The 22,456-nt window shown below is 35.1% G+C and overlaps 1 protein-coding gene across 2 annotated transcripts in view; it reads left to right on the top strand.

The window, feature by feature from the left end:
- Nucleotides 1-22,456, top strand: part of LOC137252876 (capon-like protein) — a 682,759-nt gene that overhangs the window by 544,688 nt on the left and 115,615 nt on the right. For both annotated transcript variants that reach the window (XM_067788997.1, XM_067788996.1), the window contains exons 4-5: nucleotides 11,520-11,615; nucleotides 14,295-14,462. In XM_067788997.1, coding sequence (XP_067645098.1) covers nucleotides 11,520-11,615; nucleotides 14,295-14,462 — 264 coding nt within the window. The remainder of the gene's footprint in view (nucleotides 1-11,519; nucleotides 11,616-14,294; nucleotides 14,463-22,456) is intronic.

The raw sequence follows: 22,456 nt of genomic DNA, 5'->3' as shown, positions 1-22,456 counted from the left end.
AAAGGCAACAAAAATTTGCAAATAGGCAAAATGAGTTTTCAAAAAAGGCAAAAAAAAAGGCATTTATTATTTAAAAGAGAAAATCGGCATAAATCTATATCCTAAAATCCAACTTTTAAGTAATTTAAAATTGTTCTGAAATAAAAATGTGTTCTGCACTTGAAAATATTGAAATTAAAACGATTTTATATAAATAGCCCGTAAGGCAATGCATGGTTAATATAAAAATGCTAGAAAAAGGCAAAGCACCTAGAAAGGCGATAAAATCAAAAAAAGCACAAAAAAGGCAAAACAAGAATTTATATTTCTAATAAAAAGATGTCAAACGCGTAATTCTTAATTTCATTTACAGATAGGGCCAAGCAGACAAAATAGGCAAATGCCTTAAAATCCTAACCCTGGTTATGGTAGTATATTGACTAATTATCAAAAACAAAAGTTATTGCTCATTTATCAGTATTTCGTAAATATATATTTTATCGTTATCGATTTTTCACCGGAGTTATACTAGCTTGTTATCGGCGTGTTATCGACTGGTTATCGAAAAGCTATCAATTTCTAATCAAAAAATTATCGATTGCTCATCAAAAACCCGTGGATATGCTATAAAAAAATTATCGATTTGCAATTTGGAAATTTTTGATTATTCATCCAAAATTTGTCGATCATTGATCGAAATTTCAACAATATTTAGTCAAAAATTTATCGATTAATAATCGATTAGTTATAGAAAAGTTATTGATTTCTTATAAAAAATCCACCAATTTTGTTTTATCAAAAAGCTATCGATTTCTTATTAAAGAGCTACCGATTGTAATCGATATAAAACTTACAAAGTTGCTCACATCTCTAAAGAGAGCAGACTTCAGGCTCATAATGGGCATACTAACCGGACACTGCCTTCTGTCGTCAGATTTTAATAAACTATGCCTCGTCAGTAACAGCAGGTGTAGGAAGTGAGAGCTGCAGGAATAAACATTTGAGCACGTGTTTTGTTCGTATAAAGCGATCACGAGATTAAGACTACTGCTAATAGGCGCGGCAGAGTTTCTCGATATCGACGCAGCTATTAAGCAGGTCTCAGAAAACTTCTAGTATATTCTAAGAGAACGGAGTTGTTTTGTAAAATAAGTACTGGTGCCTTATTGGGATTTTTTTGTTTGGTCCTCAAACAAATTCTGGTGACACTATGGACACATTTTGAATATGTCATGACATTTGAGAGCGGTCAGCTCAACCTTACCTAACCTTATAAAATGAACTTAACGAGTGTTTGATACTCACGCCTTTTTTATTAAATGCGATAAAAAGGATACAATCCTCAGATAGCCTATTTATTTGGCTGTAAAATTAAACATTAACTATAATTACTCACAATTATATTTACAAAAGATTACGCCAACAAAAAATTATTGTGAGAAATTGTAGTTAATGTTTAACCCTCCGATATATTGTGGCGTCTGGCCGAGGAGGTTTTATTTTCGTGAATCATGAAATGCTTTAGTGACTTTTTAAGTTTAGAGGCGGTCTTTATAATAATTCGAAAAACGATATTATTTCTTTTTATTTTATCTTTTTTTTTGTACCAAAGTTGATTATGTAACATTTTAGCGTTGTCGTCGGGCTAGACGAACATATTTTTAAGCCTATAAAACCTCAAAATTTATCAATAAAAATTCAAATTTATTTCTTGGTAATCACAGTATGCGAAGAGATTTCTTCAAGATTTTAATATTTGTGGATAAAATTTAGAGTGTCAAATTTCGTCTGGCCAGACGACAACGCTAAGATGTGTTGAATTTATTCACCGCTAATCCGAGCGTTAATTTTACAGCCAGATAAATAGGCTACTTGAGGATGGATTTAAAACGTTGAAACGCGTAGAAGAACTCTGCAAATTTTATGCTTTTTTATCTCATTTAATATAAGGGAGACTGGCCGGTAAAAAATTATATCACATATACTTAATGTGTCCATAGTGTTACCCCATTTTGTTTGACGACCAAACCGAAAAACCTAAATTAGGCACAAGGGCTTATATTATAAAAAACTCGTTCTCTTAGAAAATACTAGAAGATCAAAAATCAGTTATCCAGGGGTGTGATGGAATTCAATTGTTATTGGAATCAGAATCTGCCACGGATTGGGAAATTTTCGCTTTGATATTGAAACTCGATTTATAGACCAAAAAACAATTTACTTGTTTTACCAAACCAAAGTGTTTTGAATTCAATGCAGCAATATTCATTTTCAAATCCAATTCCGGCAACAATCGGATTCCACGAAACTAAGATCAAAATATCCGTAATCCTTCTTATTCTTAACCGCTATTGGCACCTCTGCTACATACATTTATATGCAGATGAATGGATATGTGCATACGTGGTTCTATTCTTCTTTTAAGCCGCATGTATGTATGTGTATAAACGAGCAGCATACAAAATTTAGAACGATGATGTTGCGCAATTCATTTCTCGACATAGATAAATAAAATCCAAATTTATGAAGCTGGTAAGCCATCATATGAAATCTCTACAATTCAAGTTAAATCCTTTGCATATGTAAGAGTAGTTCTTTTTCACTTTTACTAAGGCAGCATAAAAGTAGCTAGCAGATACATACGTACATACATATGTAAGTGTTTCCATGTACTAAGTTATATAAATGGCTACCTTTAGGTAATACGAAAATAGATTCACTTTACAACTTTTAGGAATACAACACGAATAGTAATGTCATGAACTAACACGCCCTTGGCATTCAACATGAAGATACCTGAAAACTTTTTATGGCACGCCAAATTCAATGAAACCGTAGAGATTTTCTTCGATAAAGAAAGAGAATAGACAAAAAAAATCTAGTTATTTAGTTGTTGGTTGGTTTCATATTCACAAACCAACAATTGTTAAATTTTACTAAAACTAAGTTTTGTATGACGTTTGTGGGCAGAAAGGGCAAACAGAAAGGTAAGCACAGCATGCTGAAGTACACAATAATGAATGTTGCTTTTGTATTGTACATTCTACCCGTGTGCGTCTTAGAAGCCTAATGAAGCCCAAAGTGAAATAAAAGAAAAAGTAGAAATTGGAAATAAGCAAAACTTACAAAAAGTTTCTTAAGTTGAAATAGAAAAACATTCATTGGGTATGTAAATAAACGTAGCTGTAGTCTTTTGTCACACAATTTTTTATGTTCAGAAGTTCAAGAAATTGCATGCCCGCAAGATTCTAACACATTTAAATTGAATAAAACATAAAGTGAAAGAGTATCGAAGTTAAAATCCCACAGTAGGTGACTAATTTTTACACTTTTTCCAATAGAAATTTTATTTATATTGTTTTTATGCAAAGTATTTTGTCACAGGTTTCGGAAGGAGTTTTGGCAAACAAGATGAAGGCAGCCACTAACAACGCGCTTTGTTTTCGAATTGTTATATAAAAGGTTCTATTGTTGTCCTTAAAGTAGTTAGAATTGTAAAATCTATGAATACTTTGTGTGTTTAATATTTGGACATGAGATTTGCTCTCTTTGAGTGTTTTTTGGAAGCTCTTATCGACTTCTGCTCTACAAGAAGTTCAACGAGAATTTACTACCTAGTATGATTACTAGATATTTGTGATGTGTTTTTCCTGAGCCCCGTCCACTTCTACGCTTGTTGCGTCATACTGTGACGAATATTAGCAACACTAAGGGATACTATCATCTCTAAGCCGATGCTAAGCAGTGACTCGTATGTATGATTAACAAATCAATCATTATGTCTACCCATATGTCCATACGAGCAGCGGAGAAGAGACGCACAAACACATGCTTATATCTTATCTGAGATGCTCACAAAAGAAGGCAATAATTTGTGCAAGTATTACTCACATATTTACGCGCATATGAGAAGCTATAAACGTAATTATAGCTGGTAATAACATAGCTGATAACTAACTAATAAATTCTAGAATAGAAAAGCCTAGAAATATCCAACGAGGAAACCAGACAGTATAAAAGGCAGCAAGAGTAGAGGCACGACAATCAGTTTGATTTAAGCACGCTAGCTGTCGGGCAATAGAAGTATTATTTTGAAAGTACTTTAATGAAGGCCATTTTTGCACTATTCAATATTGGAGTTATTTATTCAACAGTTTAGTGATTCGAACGTTAGCAGAAGATTTGGAATAAGTGGAATTTCAGTAAATTCGTCACAATATATTTATACATGGTATTTTACAGATATGGTCTGAGAGCATACTTAGTATGATTAATGAAAGTTTATACTCATACGACGTAAGTTTGAGGCATCCATCATTTGGTATGCAAACTATTTTAACCGTTATCCATGGCACGGTACGTATTTCTATTTCATGCTAGAAATAATTTTTTTTATAACTGTTTAACAAACTCCTTGTAGCATAGGAGGGATTACGTTGTCTGGACCTAGCAAATTCTGTTACACCCATTTTTGGCGACATTGTTAAGAAATTAAGATTTGCGGATTTTCTATTGATTTTTATCAGTTCGTTTCACGAATTTGTTAGTTAAAATAACCTTGAAAGCTGCCTAAAATAGTGCTTAATTCATCACTAGTAATAGTTTTAACTTTATATGAGTTTTAAGCATTTACTGCTTTAAATGTATGAAAACATTTACATATTTGAAGCAATTTTTATACTCAGTTGAGCAGAGCTCACAGAGTATATTAAGTTTGATTGGATAACGGTTGGTTGTACATATATAAAGGAATCGAGATAGATATAGACTTCTATATATCAAAATAATCAGGATCGAAAAAAAATTTGATTGAGCCATGTCCGTCCGTCCGTCCGTCCGTCCGTCCGTCCGTCCGTTAACACGATAACTTGAGTAAATTTTGAGGTATCTTGATGAAATTTGGTATGCAGGTTCCTGAGTACACATCTCAGATCGCTATTTAAAATGAACGATATCGGACTATAACCACGCCCACTTTTTCGATATCGAAAATTTCGAAAAACCGAAAAAGTGCGATAATTCATTACAAAAGACAGCTAAAGTGACGAAACTTGGTAGATGAGTTGAACTTATGACGCAGAATAGAAAATTAGTAAAATTTTGGACAATGGGCGTGGCACCGCCCACTTTTAAAAGAAGGTAATTTAAAAGTTTTGCAAGCTGTAATTTGGCAGTCGTTGAAGATATATTGATGAAATTTGGCAGGAACGTTACTTCTATTACTATATGTACGCCTAATAAAAATTAGTAAAATCGGAGAAGGACCACGCCCACTTTTAAAAAAAAAATTTTTTTAAAGTAAAATTTTAACAAAAAATTTAATATCTTTACAGTATATAAGTAAATTATGTCAACATTCAACTCCAGTAATGATATGGTGCAACAAAATACAAAAATAAAAGAAAATTTCAAAATGGGCGTGGCTCCGCCCTTTTTCATTTAATTTGTCTAGGATACTTTTAACGCCATAAGTCGAACAAAAATTAACCAATCCTTTTGAAATTTGGTAGGGGCATAGATTTTATGACATTAACTGTTTTCTGTGAAAATGGGCGAAATCGGTTGATGCCACGCCCAGTTTTTATACACAGGCGTCCGTCTGTCCTTCCGCATGGCCGTTAACACGATAACTTGGGCAAAAATCGACATATCTTTAATGAACTTAGTTCACGTGCTTACTTGAACTCACTTTATCTTGGTATGAAAAATGAACGAAATCCGACTATGACCACGCCCACTTTTTCGATATCGAAAATTACGAAAAATTAAAAAATGCCATAATTCTATACCAAATACGAAAAAAAGCATGAAACATGGTAAGGTAATTGGATTGTTTTATTGACGCGAAATATAACTTTAGAAAAAACTTTATAAAATGGTTGTGACACCTACCATATTAAGTAGAAGAAAATGAAAAAGTTCTACAGGGCGAAATAAAAAACCCTTAAAATCTTGGCAGGTATTACATATATAAATAAATTAGCTGTATCCAACAGATGATGTTCTGGGTCAACCTAGTCCACATTTTGGTCGATATCTGGAAAACGCCTTCACACCACTCCCTTTTAAAACTCTCATTAATACCTTTAATTTGATACCCATATCGTACAAACTCATTCTAGAGTCACCCCTGGTCCACCTTTATGGCGATATCTCGAAAAGGCGTCCACCTATAGAACTAAGCCCCACGCCCTTTTAAAATACTCATTAACACCTTTCATTTGATACCCATATCGTAAAAACATATTCTAAAGTCACCCCTGGTCCACCTTTATGGCGATATCTCGAAAAGGCGAACACCTATAGAACGAAGGCCCACTCCCTTTTAAAACACTCATTAACACCTTTCTTTTGATACCCATATTGTACAAACAAATTCTAGGGTCACCCCTGCTCCACCTTTATGGCGATATCTCGAAACGGCGTCCACATATGGAACTAAGGATTACTCCCTTTTAAAATACTCATAAACACCTTTCTTTTGATACCCATATTGTACAAACAAATTCTAGGGTTACCCCTGGTCCACCTTTATGGCGATATCTCGAAATGGCGTCCACCTATGGAACTAAGGATTACTCCCTTTTAAAATACTCATTAACACCTTTTTTTTAATACCCATATTGTACAAACAAATTCTAGGGTCACCCCTGGTCCACCTTTGTGGCGATATCTCGAAATGGCGTCCACCTATGGAACTAAGGAGTACTCCCTTTTAAAATACTCATTAACACCTTTCATTTGAAACCCATATCGTACAAACGCATTCTAGAGTCAACCCTGATCCACCTTTATGGCTATATCCCTAAATGGCATCCACCTATAGAACTATGGCCCACTCCCTCATAAAATACTCTTTAACGCCTTTCATTTGATACACATTCCAGGGTTTCCCTCGGTTCATTTTCCTACATGGTTATTTTCCCTTATGTTGTCACCATAGCTCTCAACTGAGTATGCAATGTTCGGTTACACCCGAACTTAACCTTCCTTACTTGTTAATTTATAATTATTTACAACAATTTCTATTATTTACAACAACTTATTTACAACAACTTAGGCATGACTGATGGCTGATGCGTTTGTAACACTTCAACCATCGTAGGAGTGCGGGTTCAAATCCCACTCCCTGGAGAAAAGGTTTTGAAGAAATTTACAAGGTATAACCGAAATAGCTGTCGCATTGTCCGTCCTGATGTCACGTTGTTTAAAATTTTCCCCAAGTTATTAAATAAATTATTTCACTTTATTTGTTTTTCAATTTCTTAATTTTATTTTATTTTGTTATTTACTTCATTTTATTTTATTCGAACAAATTTTTTTATGTTCTATTTTATTTTATTTTATTTTATTTTATTTTATTTTATAAATTTTGTTAAATTTTTTTTTGTCTTATTTTTCCTTAAGCTCCACTTCGGGCTATACATTATACATCTTATTTTATTTTAATTTATATTATTTTGTTGTATACCTTTATTTTGTTTCATTTATTTCATTTTAAATTATTTCATTTCATTATATATACATACTAAAAGACCCAGCAGACGTTGTCCTGCCCTAAATTTGGCCTATCTGCATACATTTTAATAAGCTTTTTCCGTCTGACTCTGCCCTCCCCCCTTCTTCACTTTTTCCTAATCCTTTTATTCACTCCTCCCTCCGTCTTTTTCGCTTCATCTATCTCCATCTTCGTCTCATTCTATCTCTTTCTCAATCTCCTTCTCTCTTTTCTCTTCTCTCAATTCCTTCTCATGCATCCCTTTTTGCCTGTCCCAGAGGGTGGTATGTATTTTATTCCAACCCCAGCCCCAGTCCCACTCCGAGTCTCAGTCCCAGTCCTAGTCCTAATCCCAGTCCCAGTCCGTCTCTGGATAATATTTTTCTCTATACTAAAGTACTCATCAACAGCTTTCATTTTTATACACAGCTGAGCAGAGCTCACAGAGTATATTAACTTTGTTCGCATAACAGTAATCCGTAACGGCATAAACTAATCGAGATAGATATAGACTTCTATATATCAAAATGATCTGGGTGAAAAAAGAAATTTATTTAGCCATGTCCGACCGTCCGTCCGTCCGTCCGTCTGTAAACACGATAACTTGGGTAAATTTTGAGTTATCTTGACGAGATTTGGTATGTAGGTTTCTGGACGCTCATCTCAGATCGCTATTTAAAATGAACGAAATGGGACTACAACCACGCCCACTTTTTCAATATCGAAAATTTCGAAAAACCAAAAAAGTGCGATAATTCATTACCAAAGACGCATAAAGCGATGAAATTTGGTAGGCACGTTACCCCTATTACTCTATATGTGCTAAATAAAAATTTGCCAAATCGGATGACGAACAAGCCCACATTTAAAAAAAAAAAAATTTTTTAAGTCAAATTTAAACAAAAAATTTAATATCTTTACAGTATAAAAGTAAATTATGTCAACATTCGACTCCAGTAATGATATAGTGCAACAAAATACAAAGATAAAAGAAAATTTCAAAATGGGCGTAACTCCGCCCTTTTTCATTTAATTCGTCTAGAATATTTTTAATGCCATAATTCGAACAAAAATTTACCAATCCTTGTGAAATTCTAGATTCTATTATGATAACTGTTTTCTGTGAAAATGGGCGAAATCGGTTGAAGCCACGCCCAGTTTTTATACACAGTCGACCGTCTGTCCTTCCGCTCGGCCGTTAACACGATAACTTGCGCAAAAAATGATATATCTTAAGTAAACTTAGTTCACGTACTTATCTGAACTCACTTTATCTTGGTATAAAATATGGCCGAAATCCGACTATGACCACGCCCACTTTTCCGATATCTAAAATTACGAAAAATGAAAAAAATGCCATAATTTTGTACCAAATATGAAAAGAGAGATAAAACATGGTAATTGGACTGGTTTATTGACGCAAAATATAACTTTAGAAAAACTTTGTAAAATAGGTGTGACACCTACCATATTAAGTAGAAGAAAATGAAAAAGTTCTGCAGGGCGAAATCAAAAGCCCTTGGAATCTTGCCAGGAATATTATTCGTGGTATGGCATATATAAATAAATTAGCGGTACCCGACAGAAGATGTTCAGGGTCACCCTGGTCCACATTTTGGTCGATATCTCGAAAACGCCTTCGCGTATACCACTAAGGGCCACTCCCTTTTAAAACACTCATTAGTACATTTAATTTGATACCCTTTTCGTGCAAACACGTTATAGAGTCACCCCTGGTCCACCTATAGAACTAAGGCCCACTACGTTTTAAATAATCATTAACACCTTTCATTTGATACACATGTCATACAAACACATTCCAGGGTTACCCTAGGTTCACTTTGCTAAATGATGATTTTCCCTTATTTTGTCTCCAAAGCTCCAATCTCCAAAGCTCCAAAGCTCTACTATAGCACACATCAACAACTTTCATTTGTTATCCATATTCTATAAACACATTCTAGGGGAACTCGGGTCCACGTTCCGCCTCGATCTCGAGACCCTGTACGTCGATCACAACCAAACCTATGTAGTAACCACCGCGTGAGATTTACGCAACTTGTGTGAAAGTTTGAACAAAATGGACCGACGCATCTCTTCGAACACCGGCGACCAACTAACACACATTTTAGCCTTTCTTTTTATATATATAGATTTTTATTTTTTACACATCACTATAATATTAAAACGAAATGCAGATTTTCGTTGCTTTTGAAATTCGGCTTAAAAATTGCACATGGAACAACTAGAGACTCTCCTGAATTAAAAACAATATCATAGTACCTCTAAATCGCTGGCCCCCTTAGAAGCCCCCCGCCCCCCTCACCCTCTCGGCGGGCCTGGTGATGTGCTATACTTGATATCATTCGCTATAATATTTTTTATTGATAAGCACGTTGTTTAATTAAACACCAACCAATTACACGGAAGTATATCCGCACTGAAAATGTGAGTACCGGTGCGTATGCCTAACATTTTATTATAAAAAAATTTTAATATAAAAAAATAAAAAAATTTGCAATTAAATAATATTGCGACTATGAACTGATATATAGCCTATCCTATATTTCAAGATAGATCAAACTACACACGGAGTGCAAAACAAATTCAAAATCGGGTCAGTAGTTTAGGAGTCCATTTGCGCCAAACATAGTGACGCGTGTTTTTTATATATTAAAGTATATATTAGGAAAATTTATATATATTATATATCAAATAACTAGAGATAAAGCCCCGATGAAAAAACAGAAAATTCTGGAGGAAGCCTGCTCACGCTGTAGTCGGCAATAGTCCAGCACACTTTTTTATCAAGAAGTGTCCTGGTATGCAAAGAAGATTGGAGACTGGCCCAAGGATGGACTATAAGCACTTACTGGGTTCCTGGTCATAAAGTGATTAAAGGGTAATGAAAGGGTCTATGAGTTGGCAAAATAGGGTGCACCACTTGATGAATTGACAGTAGACGTCCCAATCCATTTAGGAGATGTCAAAGGGACACACGGATATTATTCATCAAGGAAACTCGTGGCAGTGACGCTGAAAAATTTCGTCGATACAAACAACAACAAATACTGGCAACACCATGCACAGTCAATATGTGAGGTCTTTATTGACCGGCTAGTTCAGCTTAAACTAATACATGACCTCCATACAAAAGCATTGGTCCTGTGAATTTCCCTTTCTCTGCAAAGCCGGTCTGTTATTTTAAAAAGCTGTTTCGTCAGCGTACACATATCGGTATAATTGAAATGGCTTCCGTTGCTGTTGTGAGTTATTGTGCATTGAGCGTTGAAATTTTCCACTTTATTCAAGATAGTTGTAAGACTACACCCCGTTGAAGACAGTACGCCCTTACTTGTATTGCCCTGTTTTTATTCATATCAGTCTTTAGAAATCTAGAATTATCTTAAAATACAATTTTCACGCTATCGGGGACTTTCAGTTTTTTGCGCTTATTTGCCGTAAATGAAAGCTTTCCTTTCTTTACATAACCATCAATCAATAGTGATAGATAGCAGAAATGAATTTACATAAATTATCTCATATACATACATACATAACTAACAAAGCAACAAACACATAAGAAGTGCCGGTACCAACTGTAAGCTAAGCGATTGCAACGCTGTCATTAATGCCTATTTAATATGCAAACCAAATCCGATTTGAAATAACCCAAATCCTTTACAGTTGAGTAGTTAGTCCTTTGTCACGCTGACAGTCATTTTATATTAAATTTTTGTATGTATATGTATATGTACATATATGTATATGAGGATATATTAGATAGATCATGCTTTGCTTAGTTTGATATGAAGACTTGAATAATGAAATTAAGTTAAAACGTCAATTTAAAATCTAGATAAACTTTAGAAATGTCATTATGAAAGCTCCAATTGATTTAGGGATTTGTTGGGAAGAGTGATGACTTTACTTTCAGTGGTGACTGAGGAAAAGTTTGCAAAGTTAACGATCACATAAATATTGCTTTTTACGTGTTCTTTTTGTAAACTATGTTAACAAATTTTTCTTATTTTCATTTCAGTACGAATGCAAGGTACAAAACCTGAAAAAGCGTAAAGTCACCATTAATGTTTCGGTGAATGGCGTAAGAGTGGTACTGAAAAAACGCAGAAGAAAAGTAAGTGAAAATCCATAATAAAAACATCACGCCTAAAAATCATATCCAAACCATTAGGAATAAACTACATACAGAGTGTATGTGCCTACATGGTGATCAAAAGGAATATAAACAAAAAAGGCAACTCTTAGAGACCAATTGTACAGCGAACAACGGAACATTCATATGGCGTAGAAGCTAAAAAGGCTTGCACTGATATGAATGTTGGAGACTCGAGTTCAACGCTCAGCTCCCGAAAAGCTAGCTGATGAAGAAGTGAAATTCAGAAACATGTCCTAGTAACCATCGCCGTTTGTAAACTTACAATTTTTCTCTAATATCAATTACAAAAACCATTGTATAAAGCAATATGAGCAAAGCTCGCTAATTAAATACATATGATCATATTGATATAATAGTAACAGCGGAAGTATTAAAAACAAATACTGTAAATATCCGAACAAATGTTACTACCTTTCAAAAAGCACGCCTAAAAATCATATCCAAACCATTAGGAATAAACTACATACAGAGTGTATGTGCCTACATGGTGATCAAAAGGAATATAAACAAAAAAGGCAACTCTTAGAGACCAATTGTACAGCGAACAACGGAACATTCATATGGCGTAGAAGCTAAAAAGGCTTGCACTGATATGAATGTTGGAGACTCGAGTTCAACGCTCAGCTCCCGAAAAGCTAGCTGATGAAGAAGTGAAATTCAGAAACATGTCCTAGTAACCATCGCCGTTTGTAAACTTACAATTTTTCTCTAATATCAATTACAAAAACCATTGTATAAAGCAATATGAGCAAAGCTCGCTAATTAAATACATATGATCATATTGATATAATAGTAACAGCGGAAGTATTAAAAACAAATACTGTAAATATCCGAACAAATGTTACTACCTTTCAAAAAGCACGCCTAAAAATCATATCCAAACCATTAGGAATAAACTACATACAGAGTGTATGTGCCTACATGGTGATCAAAAGGAATATAAACAAAAAAGGCAACTCTTAGAGACCAATTGTACAGCGAACAACGGAACATTCATATGGCGTAGAAGCTAAAAAGGCTTGCACTGATATGAATGTTGGAGACTCGAGTTCAACGCTCAGCTCCCGAAAAGCTAGCTGATGAAGAAGTGAAATTCAGAAACATGTCCTAGTAACCATCGCCGTTTGTAAACTTACAATTTTTCTCTAATATCAATTACAAAAACCATTGTATAAAGCAATATGAGCAAAGCTCGCTAATTAAATACATATGATCATATTGATATAATAGTAACAGCGGAAGTATTAAAAACAAATACTGTAAATATCCGAACAAATGTTACTACCTTTCAAAAAGCACGCCTAAAAATCATATCCAAACCATTAGGAATAAACTACATACAGAGTGTATGTGCCTACATGGTGATCAAAAGGAATATAAACAAAAAAGGCAACTCTTAGAGACCAATTGTACAGCGAACAACGGAACATTCATATGGCGTAGAAGCTAAAAAGGCTTGCACTGATATGAATGTTGGAGACTCGAGTTCAACGCTCAGCTCCCGAAAAGCTAGCTGATGAAGAAGTGAAATTCAGAAACATGTCCTAGTAACCATCGCCGTTTGTAAACTTACAATTTTTCTCTAATATCAATTACAAAAACCATTGTATAAAGCAATATGAGCAAAGCTCGCTAATTAAATACATATGATCATATTGATATAATAGTAACAGCGGAAGTATTAAAAACAAATACTGTAAATATCCGAACAAATGTTACTACCTTTCAAAAAGCACGCCTAAAAATCATATCCAAACCATTAGGAATAAACTACATACAGAGTGTATGTGCCTACATGGTGATCAAAAGGAATATAAACAAAAAAGGCAACTCTTAGAGACCAATTGTACAGCGAACAACGGAACATTCATATGGCGTAGAAGCTAAAAAGGCTTGCACTGATATGAATGTTGGAGACTCGAGTTCAACGCTCAGCTCCCGAAAAGCTAGCTGATGAAGAAGTGAAATTCAGAAACATGTCCTAGTAACCATCGCCGTTTGTAAACTTACAATTTTTCTCTAATATCAATTACAAAAACCATTGTATAAAGCAATATGAGCAAAGCTCGCTAATTAAATACATATGATCATATTGATATAATAGTAACAGCGGAAGTATTAAAAACAAATACTGTAAATATCCGAACAAATGTTACTACCTTTCAAAAAGCACGCCTAAAAATCATATCCAAACCATTAGGAATAAACTACATACAGAGTGTATGTGCCTACATGGTGATCAAAAGGAATATAAACAAAAAAGGCAACTCTTAGAGACCAATTGTACAGCGAACAACGGAACATTCATATGGCGTAGAAGCTAAAAAGGCTTGCACTGATATGAATGTTGGAGACTCGAGTTCAACGCTCAGCTCCCGAAAAGCTAGCTGATGAAGAAGTGAAATTCAGAAACATGTCCTAGTAACCATCGCCGTTTGTAAACTTACAATTTTTCTCTAATATCAATTACAAAAACCATTGTATAAAGCAATATGAGCAAAGCTCGCTAATTAAATACATATGATCATATTGATATAATAGTAACAGCGGAAGTATTAAAAACAAATACTGTAAATATCCGAACAAATGTTACTACCTTTCAAAAACATCACAAGTTAATGCTTTTCTTTGTTACAGAAAAAGAATTGGACAAATGATGCGGAAGAAATCGAATTACTCAATCATCCCATTTATAGAATTTTTTATGTGTCCCACGATAGCAGCGATCTCAAGATATTCAGTTATATTGCACGAGATGCCAGCACAGACACATTCAAATGTTCAGTTTTTAAAAGTCATAAAAAGGTGCGTATCACAAGTCATAACCTTAAAGCTAAATAGATATGTCCGTGTTTGCTAAATTTCTTAAGCAGATTTGATGTGCTTATTTTTATTTTGCAATGCCGCTTTTTTGCAATACTTAATACACATTTTGATGACAGCTTTGGACGTTTACCTTACCCCCTACATAAACATTTATTTATATTAACCTGGGTCGATTTGTATGGACGAAAGTTAACCGACATCGCGCCATGGTTGTAATTGTAATACTCACCGATTTTCACCAAAAACAAATTATATTTTAATGTTTATTTAAATGCTCAAACAAACTTCCCTCTTCTAGATATCAAACACATATAATATCTTTTTCAACAATTCCAATTTTCAAAATATTATTTTATTTCATCATCGCCAACTTGATTGCCATCGCTTCCAAAACTACAAAATCTCCACATCCCTCCAATATTTTTAAGCTTCAGCACTAATAGTGGTTTAGCAGCATCGGAAACGTCTGCCTGCCCAGAAGCAGCTGCTTCGTGTCATTCAGCAAAATCATCTCTTTCGGTATCATCACTCGGAATTTTCTTCAAATGAATAATGTTCCTTCTACGCGTTTTATTCTGCCCAAGTACTAAAACATCATTGCCTTTCCTCTCGATTACCTCATATTCCATAGGATTGAAATTGTTAGTCAGCTTATCACTTACTTTCGCCATCACGTTTTTAGCGAACATTTTTGGGTCGGACAGCGTATACATATGAAATGTTTTTAGTAGGTCATGAAAAAAACCTTAAAAATCAAAGTCGAAAAAAGCCAGAAAAAATAAAATTTTGTAGGCTCGAAAATTATTTGTTTGGGTATGCGTAGTGGAACTTTTTTTCCTGAGCCCAAATCCTTACGAAAAATCGATGACGCGATATCGGTTAACAAATCGACCCAGTCTAATGTATATATTTGTATTATTTCTGCTGCAGTTTTTCAATTTAAAAAACCCAAACATGAAAATTTTCATATACATACTGTCATAGTTAGTACATTAGGCTGGCTCAAAAAGCCGATTTAAAATTTTTCTTTTCAAACTTAAGTTCGATTTGCTTTGTAGCTAAGTTATACCGGATATGCAATTCCGCTATTCTACGCGAGTAAGAGCTACATATATCTGAGGTTGGGTTAGGTTGAACTGGCCGGTCCATGGGGACTGCACTTCGTTCTCTTTTCAAATACTAGAAGCTTTCTAGGACCTATGCCACTTGCTGCTTCTAGATCTTTCAGTTGTATCACTCCAGTTACCTGGATTCCTAGCTTGGCAAATGCAAGGGCACGAGAACAAAACTTGCTCGATCGTTTCCTCCTCCAAACAGAACTTTCTATATCTGATATCACTGGCCAAGCCTAATTTAAAGGCATGTGACGCCAGAAGGCAGTGTCCAGCCAGAATATCCATCATGAGTCTACAGTCCTCTCTTTTTAATGATAGAAGCAACTTAGTTAGTCCAAGGTTGTAAGACCTACACATAATCTTCGACACTTTACAGTCCCGCGCTTGGACTCATGGTTTTCCTGCTTGGCCGATCATATGCACCTCTCGACTTCTCTTAACCTCGCCCAATCTAATTGGAATATCTACGGAAAAAGTTTCAAGGGACGCGTCCTTTTTAACGCTTTTTCATTCCCATGACCCAATATAGCTGTATAGTTTTCCCCGTCTTGCTTTGGTTACGGCTAATACATCCGCTTGGAAAATATTATATCTGAGGTATTCTCAAGAGCTTCGTAATGTATCTTAAAACTATTTAGATTCAGCAGTATATGCAAGTGAGCCAGTTTTCGCTTGTAGCTCAAGTAGTAAACTTCGCACTCGTAAAGTCTATGCACAAACACACATACTACTACAAAGACTTTTACTTTTATATACGAAGCTATGTTGGCGTTGTGCACCTCTGATCTATACAAACGAGTGAAGAATCCATTGAACTAGTCATCATGTTTTATGGACATAGACTAAGGCCAAGACCGCTCTTTCGCAGCTCCTTGAGCATGCACGACAGTATTAAGGAAAACGGTGTTGCGGCACGGCACATGGGAAGATTCCTAGCCCTACTCTGGATTTCGGTCGCTAACAAAAGAAGGCTCTGTAATTCGATGTTGTTGTTTTAAAATTAGAATTACTTCGCCCTAACCAAAAGACTTGTCCACCCAAGTTACGACCCCAAAGTTATGATAATAACCTCATCGAAATCCAAGGAAGCCTGCTCCTTGGAAAAGGTGGGATCATCAATAAAACTACTATTGAAAATATAGTATAGTTGAAAATATAGTACGTTTAGTACGGAGACACTTCCAAAACGTACATCGGGCTTAGGTATAGAAAAGTAAAAATTCAAACAATTAGATTATTTCGTATAGAAGTTGCCACTGAGTTCCGGTTTTGCTGTGTATTGCCGGATTGTGAACACTTATCTTTGGGATGGCTTGGCTTATGGCGATTTAACCGAAAATGGCTCTTCACCATTTTATTTTGCTGTTCAATAATATCGTCATGCTCTAATAACTGTCCTGATGTATGGCTCGGAATTATGGACTCTGTCGAGAAAAGATGAAATGGCTCATGTTATGCGAATGGACAAAGACGCTACTATCTCATACAGTGCTTCATGCCTCACATGCTGAATCGATGGTGGACGTCCCGATCTGTGTAGGAGAAATAAAAAAGGAGACAGGAGTTGCATGTGATTCATCAAGCACGAAAGGCGTGGTCAAAACCGAGGGACTGCAAAATTTCTAAGATCACGTGCAAAGCCTACGATATTAGACTCACATATTGGCTCATATCTCTGAAGAGAGAAGACTTAAATTTCACGATGCGCATACTAACTGGGTAGTTCTCGTCAATAACAGCAGATGTAGGAAGTGCATACAGCAAAAAGAAATGGCTGAGCACGTGCTATGTTCGTGTATGGCGTGTATTGAGGTCTTTATTGACCAGCCAGTTTAACCTAACCTACGTAAACCTATTGGTGGATATATCTCTTCTTGTTCTGGAATGTAAAGTAAAATAATTTTCGAAAATTTTATTAATGCATCTTTTCCTTAGTTTGTAATTTTTCTTAATTTTATTTCATTCTGAATGATAAAAAAGCTGAAATAGGACCAATAGCACATCCTTTCACATAAGAACAAATTTTTCCCAGCTTCAGCTGAAATTTTTTATAAAAAAACAAAAATTCTTAAAAAATCATTTACAACTTCAATTGGTAAAGCACTGTGCGTGAAAAACTTTCTGCTAAAAAAATGTGATATAAGCAAAACCTTCAGGATTTCAACTTTAGAATTTGTTATCCTTTAATTTTTAAAGGTACTCTATAGTAAAAAGGTATCTTAATTCGGTTCTATATTTTTATATTCACCGTGCTTTGCACGTTAGCTTTGATTGAATAACGGTTGGTTGTACAGGTATAAAGGAATCGAGATAGATGTAGACTTCCATATATCAGAATCATCAGTATCGAAAACAAATTTGATTGAGCCATGTCCGTCCGTCCGTCCGCCCGTCCGTAAGCACAATAACTTGAGTAAATATTGAGATCTCTTCACCAAATTTGGTACACTAGCTTATCTGGACCCATAATAGTATGGTATTGAAAATGACCGAAATCGTATGATAACCACGCCCACTTTTTATATATATACAATTTTGGAAAACACAAAAAATCTGATAATTTAGTAAATAATACACCTAGAATGTTGAATTTTGCCATGTGGACTGATAAAAATTTGAAAAACATTTTTAAATTGGAAGTGACGCCGCCCACTTGTGATAAAATAAATTTTACAAATAACCTATATCTTTGCAAAAAATAGCTTTATATCAATGGTATTTCATTTCCCAAATGGATTTATAACAATAAACAGTAAAAACTTCAAATTTGAGAAAATGGGCGTGGCACCGCCCCTTTTATGACTAAGAAATATTCTATGTTTCGGGAGCCATAACTCGAAGAAAAATTAACGGATGGTTATAAAATTGGGTACACAAATTTTCCCTATAGCAGGAAATATATCTAGGAAAAATGGACGAGATCGGTTAAAGACCACGCCCACTTCTATATAAAAGATTTTTAAAAGGGTTGTAGACGTAAATAACAAGCTATATCTTAGCGAAAAAGAGCTTTATGACAATATTATTTTACTTTCTTAATTGAATTATAACATTAAATTGGAAAACACTAAAATTTTTGAAAATGGGCGTGGCACCGCCCCTTTTTTTGTCTAAGCAATTTTCTATGTTTCGGGAGCCATAACTGCAAGAAAAATTAACGGATCGTAAAAAAATTGGGTACACAAATTTTCCCTATAGCAGAAAATATTTCAAGTAAAAATGGATGGGTTCGGTTAAAGACCACAGCAACTTAGCTATAAAACAAGTTTAAAAGGTTTAAAAGGGTCGTAGACTAGAATAATAACCTATAACTTGACAAAAAAATAGTTTTGAATCAATGATATTTCACTTATCAAGTTTTATTGTAAGAGGAAATGGGGAGACATTTTTTTTTAAACGGGCGGTGCCACGTGTTATATAGAAAAGTAATTTATCTGAAATGAAATGTACAATTGAAGCTCACGCTGAGTATATAATGTTCGGTTACATCCGAACTTAGACAACTTTACTTGTCTATATATAAAAGGAAGTGTACATTTTGATTGTCACTCCATAACTCGAGAACGGCTGGACAGAATACCATGAAATTTTTAGGAAAGATACAGTAAATAGAGATGATGGTTAGTCGATATTGAAATCCCAAATCGGTTTAGCCATTCTTGAGTTATGATTTTTTTTTTAGAAAAAATTCAAAATCTATATATATAAAAGAAAGTGGTGTTAGTTACACTGCGCATAACTCAAGAACGGATGAACCGATTTGATTGAAAATTGGTGGAGAGGTAGCTTAGAACAGACATATGATACTTTTTATCCCGTTCTCGCTAGTGTCTTGAGATCAAAACGTGGACCTGGGTAATCCTCGGATGTGTTTGTGCAATATGGGTATCAAATGGAAGCTGTTTATTATGAGTTCTTTGTTACTGGGTTATTTTCGTACCCCTGGGTGACTAGGGTCTCGAGATTTAGGCCAAAACGTGGACCCGGGCACCCCTAGAATGTGTTTATACAATATGATATCAAATGAAAGCTGTTGATGAGTGCTTTAGGGCAGGGTAGTTTTCATACCTATTGGTGACTAGGGTCTCGAGATATAGGCCAAAACATGGACCCAGGCACCTCTCGAATGTGTTTATAAAATATGGATATCAAATGAAAGCTGTTGATGAGTGGTTTTCATACCTATTGGTGACTAGGGTCGCGAGATATAGGCCAAAACGTGCATCAGGGTAACACTGGGATCTGTTTTTAAATTATGGATATCAAATTGAAGCTGTTAATGTGTGCTTTAGTACAGAGAAAGTTTTACACCGCTTTGTTAATAGGGTTTCGAGATATAGGCAAAACATGGACCCGGATACCCCTAGAATGTGTGTGTATTATGGATATCAAATGAAAGCTGTTGCTGAGAGCTTTAAAGTAATTTTCATTGTGATATTCGGTTTAGTCGCATCAACCTGGCAAAACTGATAAATATGCGTGCGAAGCCGAATTAAAGAAATGAATTAATAATACCCACATAACTATTTACGTACGTCCTATTCGATTTGCCTGATATTTGGTATATAAATTTGCCTATATTAGTATTTACGATGCTTTTTTCCGCGAAGTATACCAGAGACGGACTGGGACTGTGATTAGAACTAGGACTGGGACTGAGACTGAGACTCGGAGTGGGACTGGGACTGGGATTGATACTCGGAATGGGACTGGAACAAAATAAATACCACCCTTTGGGACTGGTAATCAGATATTAAGAAGAATGAGAAAAACTTGAAAGAAGAGAAGAGAGAGAAGGAGACTTCGAAAGAGATAGAATGAGACGAAGATTGAGATAGATGAAGCGAAAAATACGGAGGGAGGAGTGAATACAAAGATTCGGAAATAGTGTAGATGGGCGAGGGCAGAGTTAGACGGAAAAAGCTTATTAAAATGTATGCAGATAGATCAAATTTAGGGCAGAACAAAGTCTGCCGGATCTGCTAGTTTTATTATAAAATTTTATGTATCGCAAAATTGGCAGACCCTATCTTTTTTTTTTTTTTTTTAAAGAAAATCCTATCATAACAAAGTATTTTAAATGGTATAATTTTATCAGTTCTATAAAAAAGAAATATTTTTAGTAAGGTCTATAAAAGAAGAAATGTCGTCATAAAACGAAACACCTTAACGCACGTACATACATTCCTCCTTGGCTTTTTGCCAAAATTTAAAAGTAAGTCAAAGTAATTTTTGCGCTGAAAAATAACTGAAAATATTTTAAAAATAAATGTACCGCAATGCCTGATAATAACAATATTTTTTAAGTGTACGAGGGTTGGCTATTTAAGTCGAAGAAAGTGCCTCTTTTATAACAAAATTTTCTTAAATTACGCTAAAGCTTTTGAAAGATTCCGATAAATACAGTAATTATAAAAACAATATTAGAAACACCACGGGAATACAAACGCTTCTGCGGGAAGCGTTACTCTTCGTATTCCCGAGTCATGTACTTGGCCGGTTTAGATAAGAGGACAGGGTAATTAGAGAAATATGACTTTACTGTACAGTTGTTAATGCACTCCTTTCGTTAGATATGAGCGAACTTTGAAAGGATAGGCCGGCACATTACCATTACACTTGGTGCTGTATAAGCCTTATAATTACATTGCTTTGTACAGATTGATTGGATGAACTATTCTAACTGAACCTAACTGTTGGTTTTGAGACAAAGACAAATTCGATCTGTATCTAAATTTCAGCGAGCGTGAATGCGCACTTGTACCTAAAATCCATAGCCGTAATAAAATCTACAAATCTCTTGCTACCATCACATGAAGTAAAGATAAATAGATGCTCATTACCACTTACTAAGTAATTAGCGGGCCGCTTGCATGCTACTAATCTCCGATAGTGTCGCCGACCCTAAAAGTTACTCACTGAAACAAAATACAGGCCTGTGCAAACACCGCTCTCAAAACCGCAACGAGCTGTCTTCTTATGTCTCCAGAACACCACCTGCACAGTGAAGCCAGAGTACTCCCCATTAAGAAGATAAATGGAATGCTGAACAAACAATTTCTGTTGAATACACAGAAATCCAACAGACATCTGACTGAAGAGACCTTGCCTCGGAGGGTGAGTGCCTCCGCAAACATAATGAAGAAATACGGCACCTTAGATCGCAGTCGCATGTAGCAGAAGAATACAAAGGGGTCTTCAGTGATATCCACAACGTGGCGTCAGACATCTATGCCGGAATTGCCCGGAGAACACCGTTTTTAAATCTTAATACACGTTCAGGGAAGGCAATTCTAGAAGTGTTAAAACAAAAATCCTAAAGAGTTCGAAATTTGTATTTCATGTTTGTACGCAAATTTCAGTACAAAATTGAAGAATCGTGCAGTGGGTTTTTGAGTAATTGCTTGAAACTAGAAACTTACTTCAGAACGCGATGACAATGCAATTTCACGAAAATGAAAACTGTTGCCAACTGGCGCAGTAATAGTGATATTTTTATATTTGGAAATTTTGCTGTCAAGTTTCAAGTTTTCTAGTGATATTTAATTTTAATAATAAGATGATCTACGAATATATTTAAGTAAAAAGATACAACATTTTCTAGATGGGACAAAGATCGAGATATTTAAAGATTTTTGGAAAATCTCTTCATAGCTTGTAGTCTTGCGGTGGATTTTTCAGTAACTTCTCATTGAGTTGAAGGCTTGAATCCTTACATTTGTAACATAGCTCCTTGACAAAAAAAGGGAAAACAAGTAAGGAAGGCTATGTTCGGGTGTAACCGAACAGTACATACTCAGCTGAGAGTTTTGGAGACAAAATAAGGGAAAATCAACATGTAGGAAAATGAACCTAGGG

The sequence above is a fragment of the Eurosta solidaginis genome, chromosome 5, assembly GCF_040869045.1.
Source record: "Eurosta solidaginis isolate ZX-2024a chromosome 5, ASM4086904v1, whole genome shotgun sequence".
Classification (NCBI taxonomy): domain Eukaryota; kingdom Metazoa; phylum Arthropoda; class Insecta; order Diptera; family Tephritidae; genus Eurosta; species Eurosta solidaginis.
Note: the sequence above shows the minus strand (reverse complement) of the source record. Positions and strands in the feature narration are given on the sequence as shown.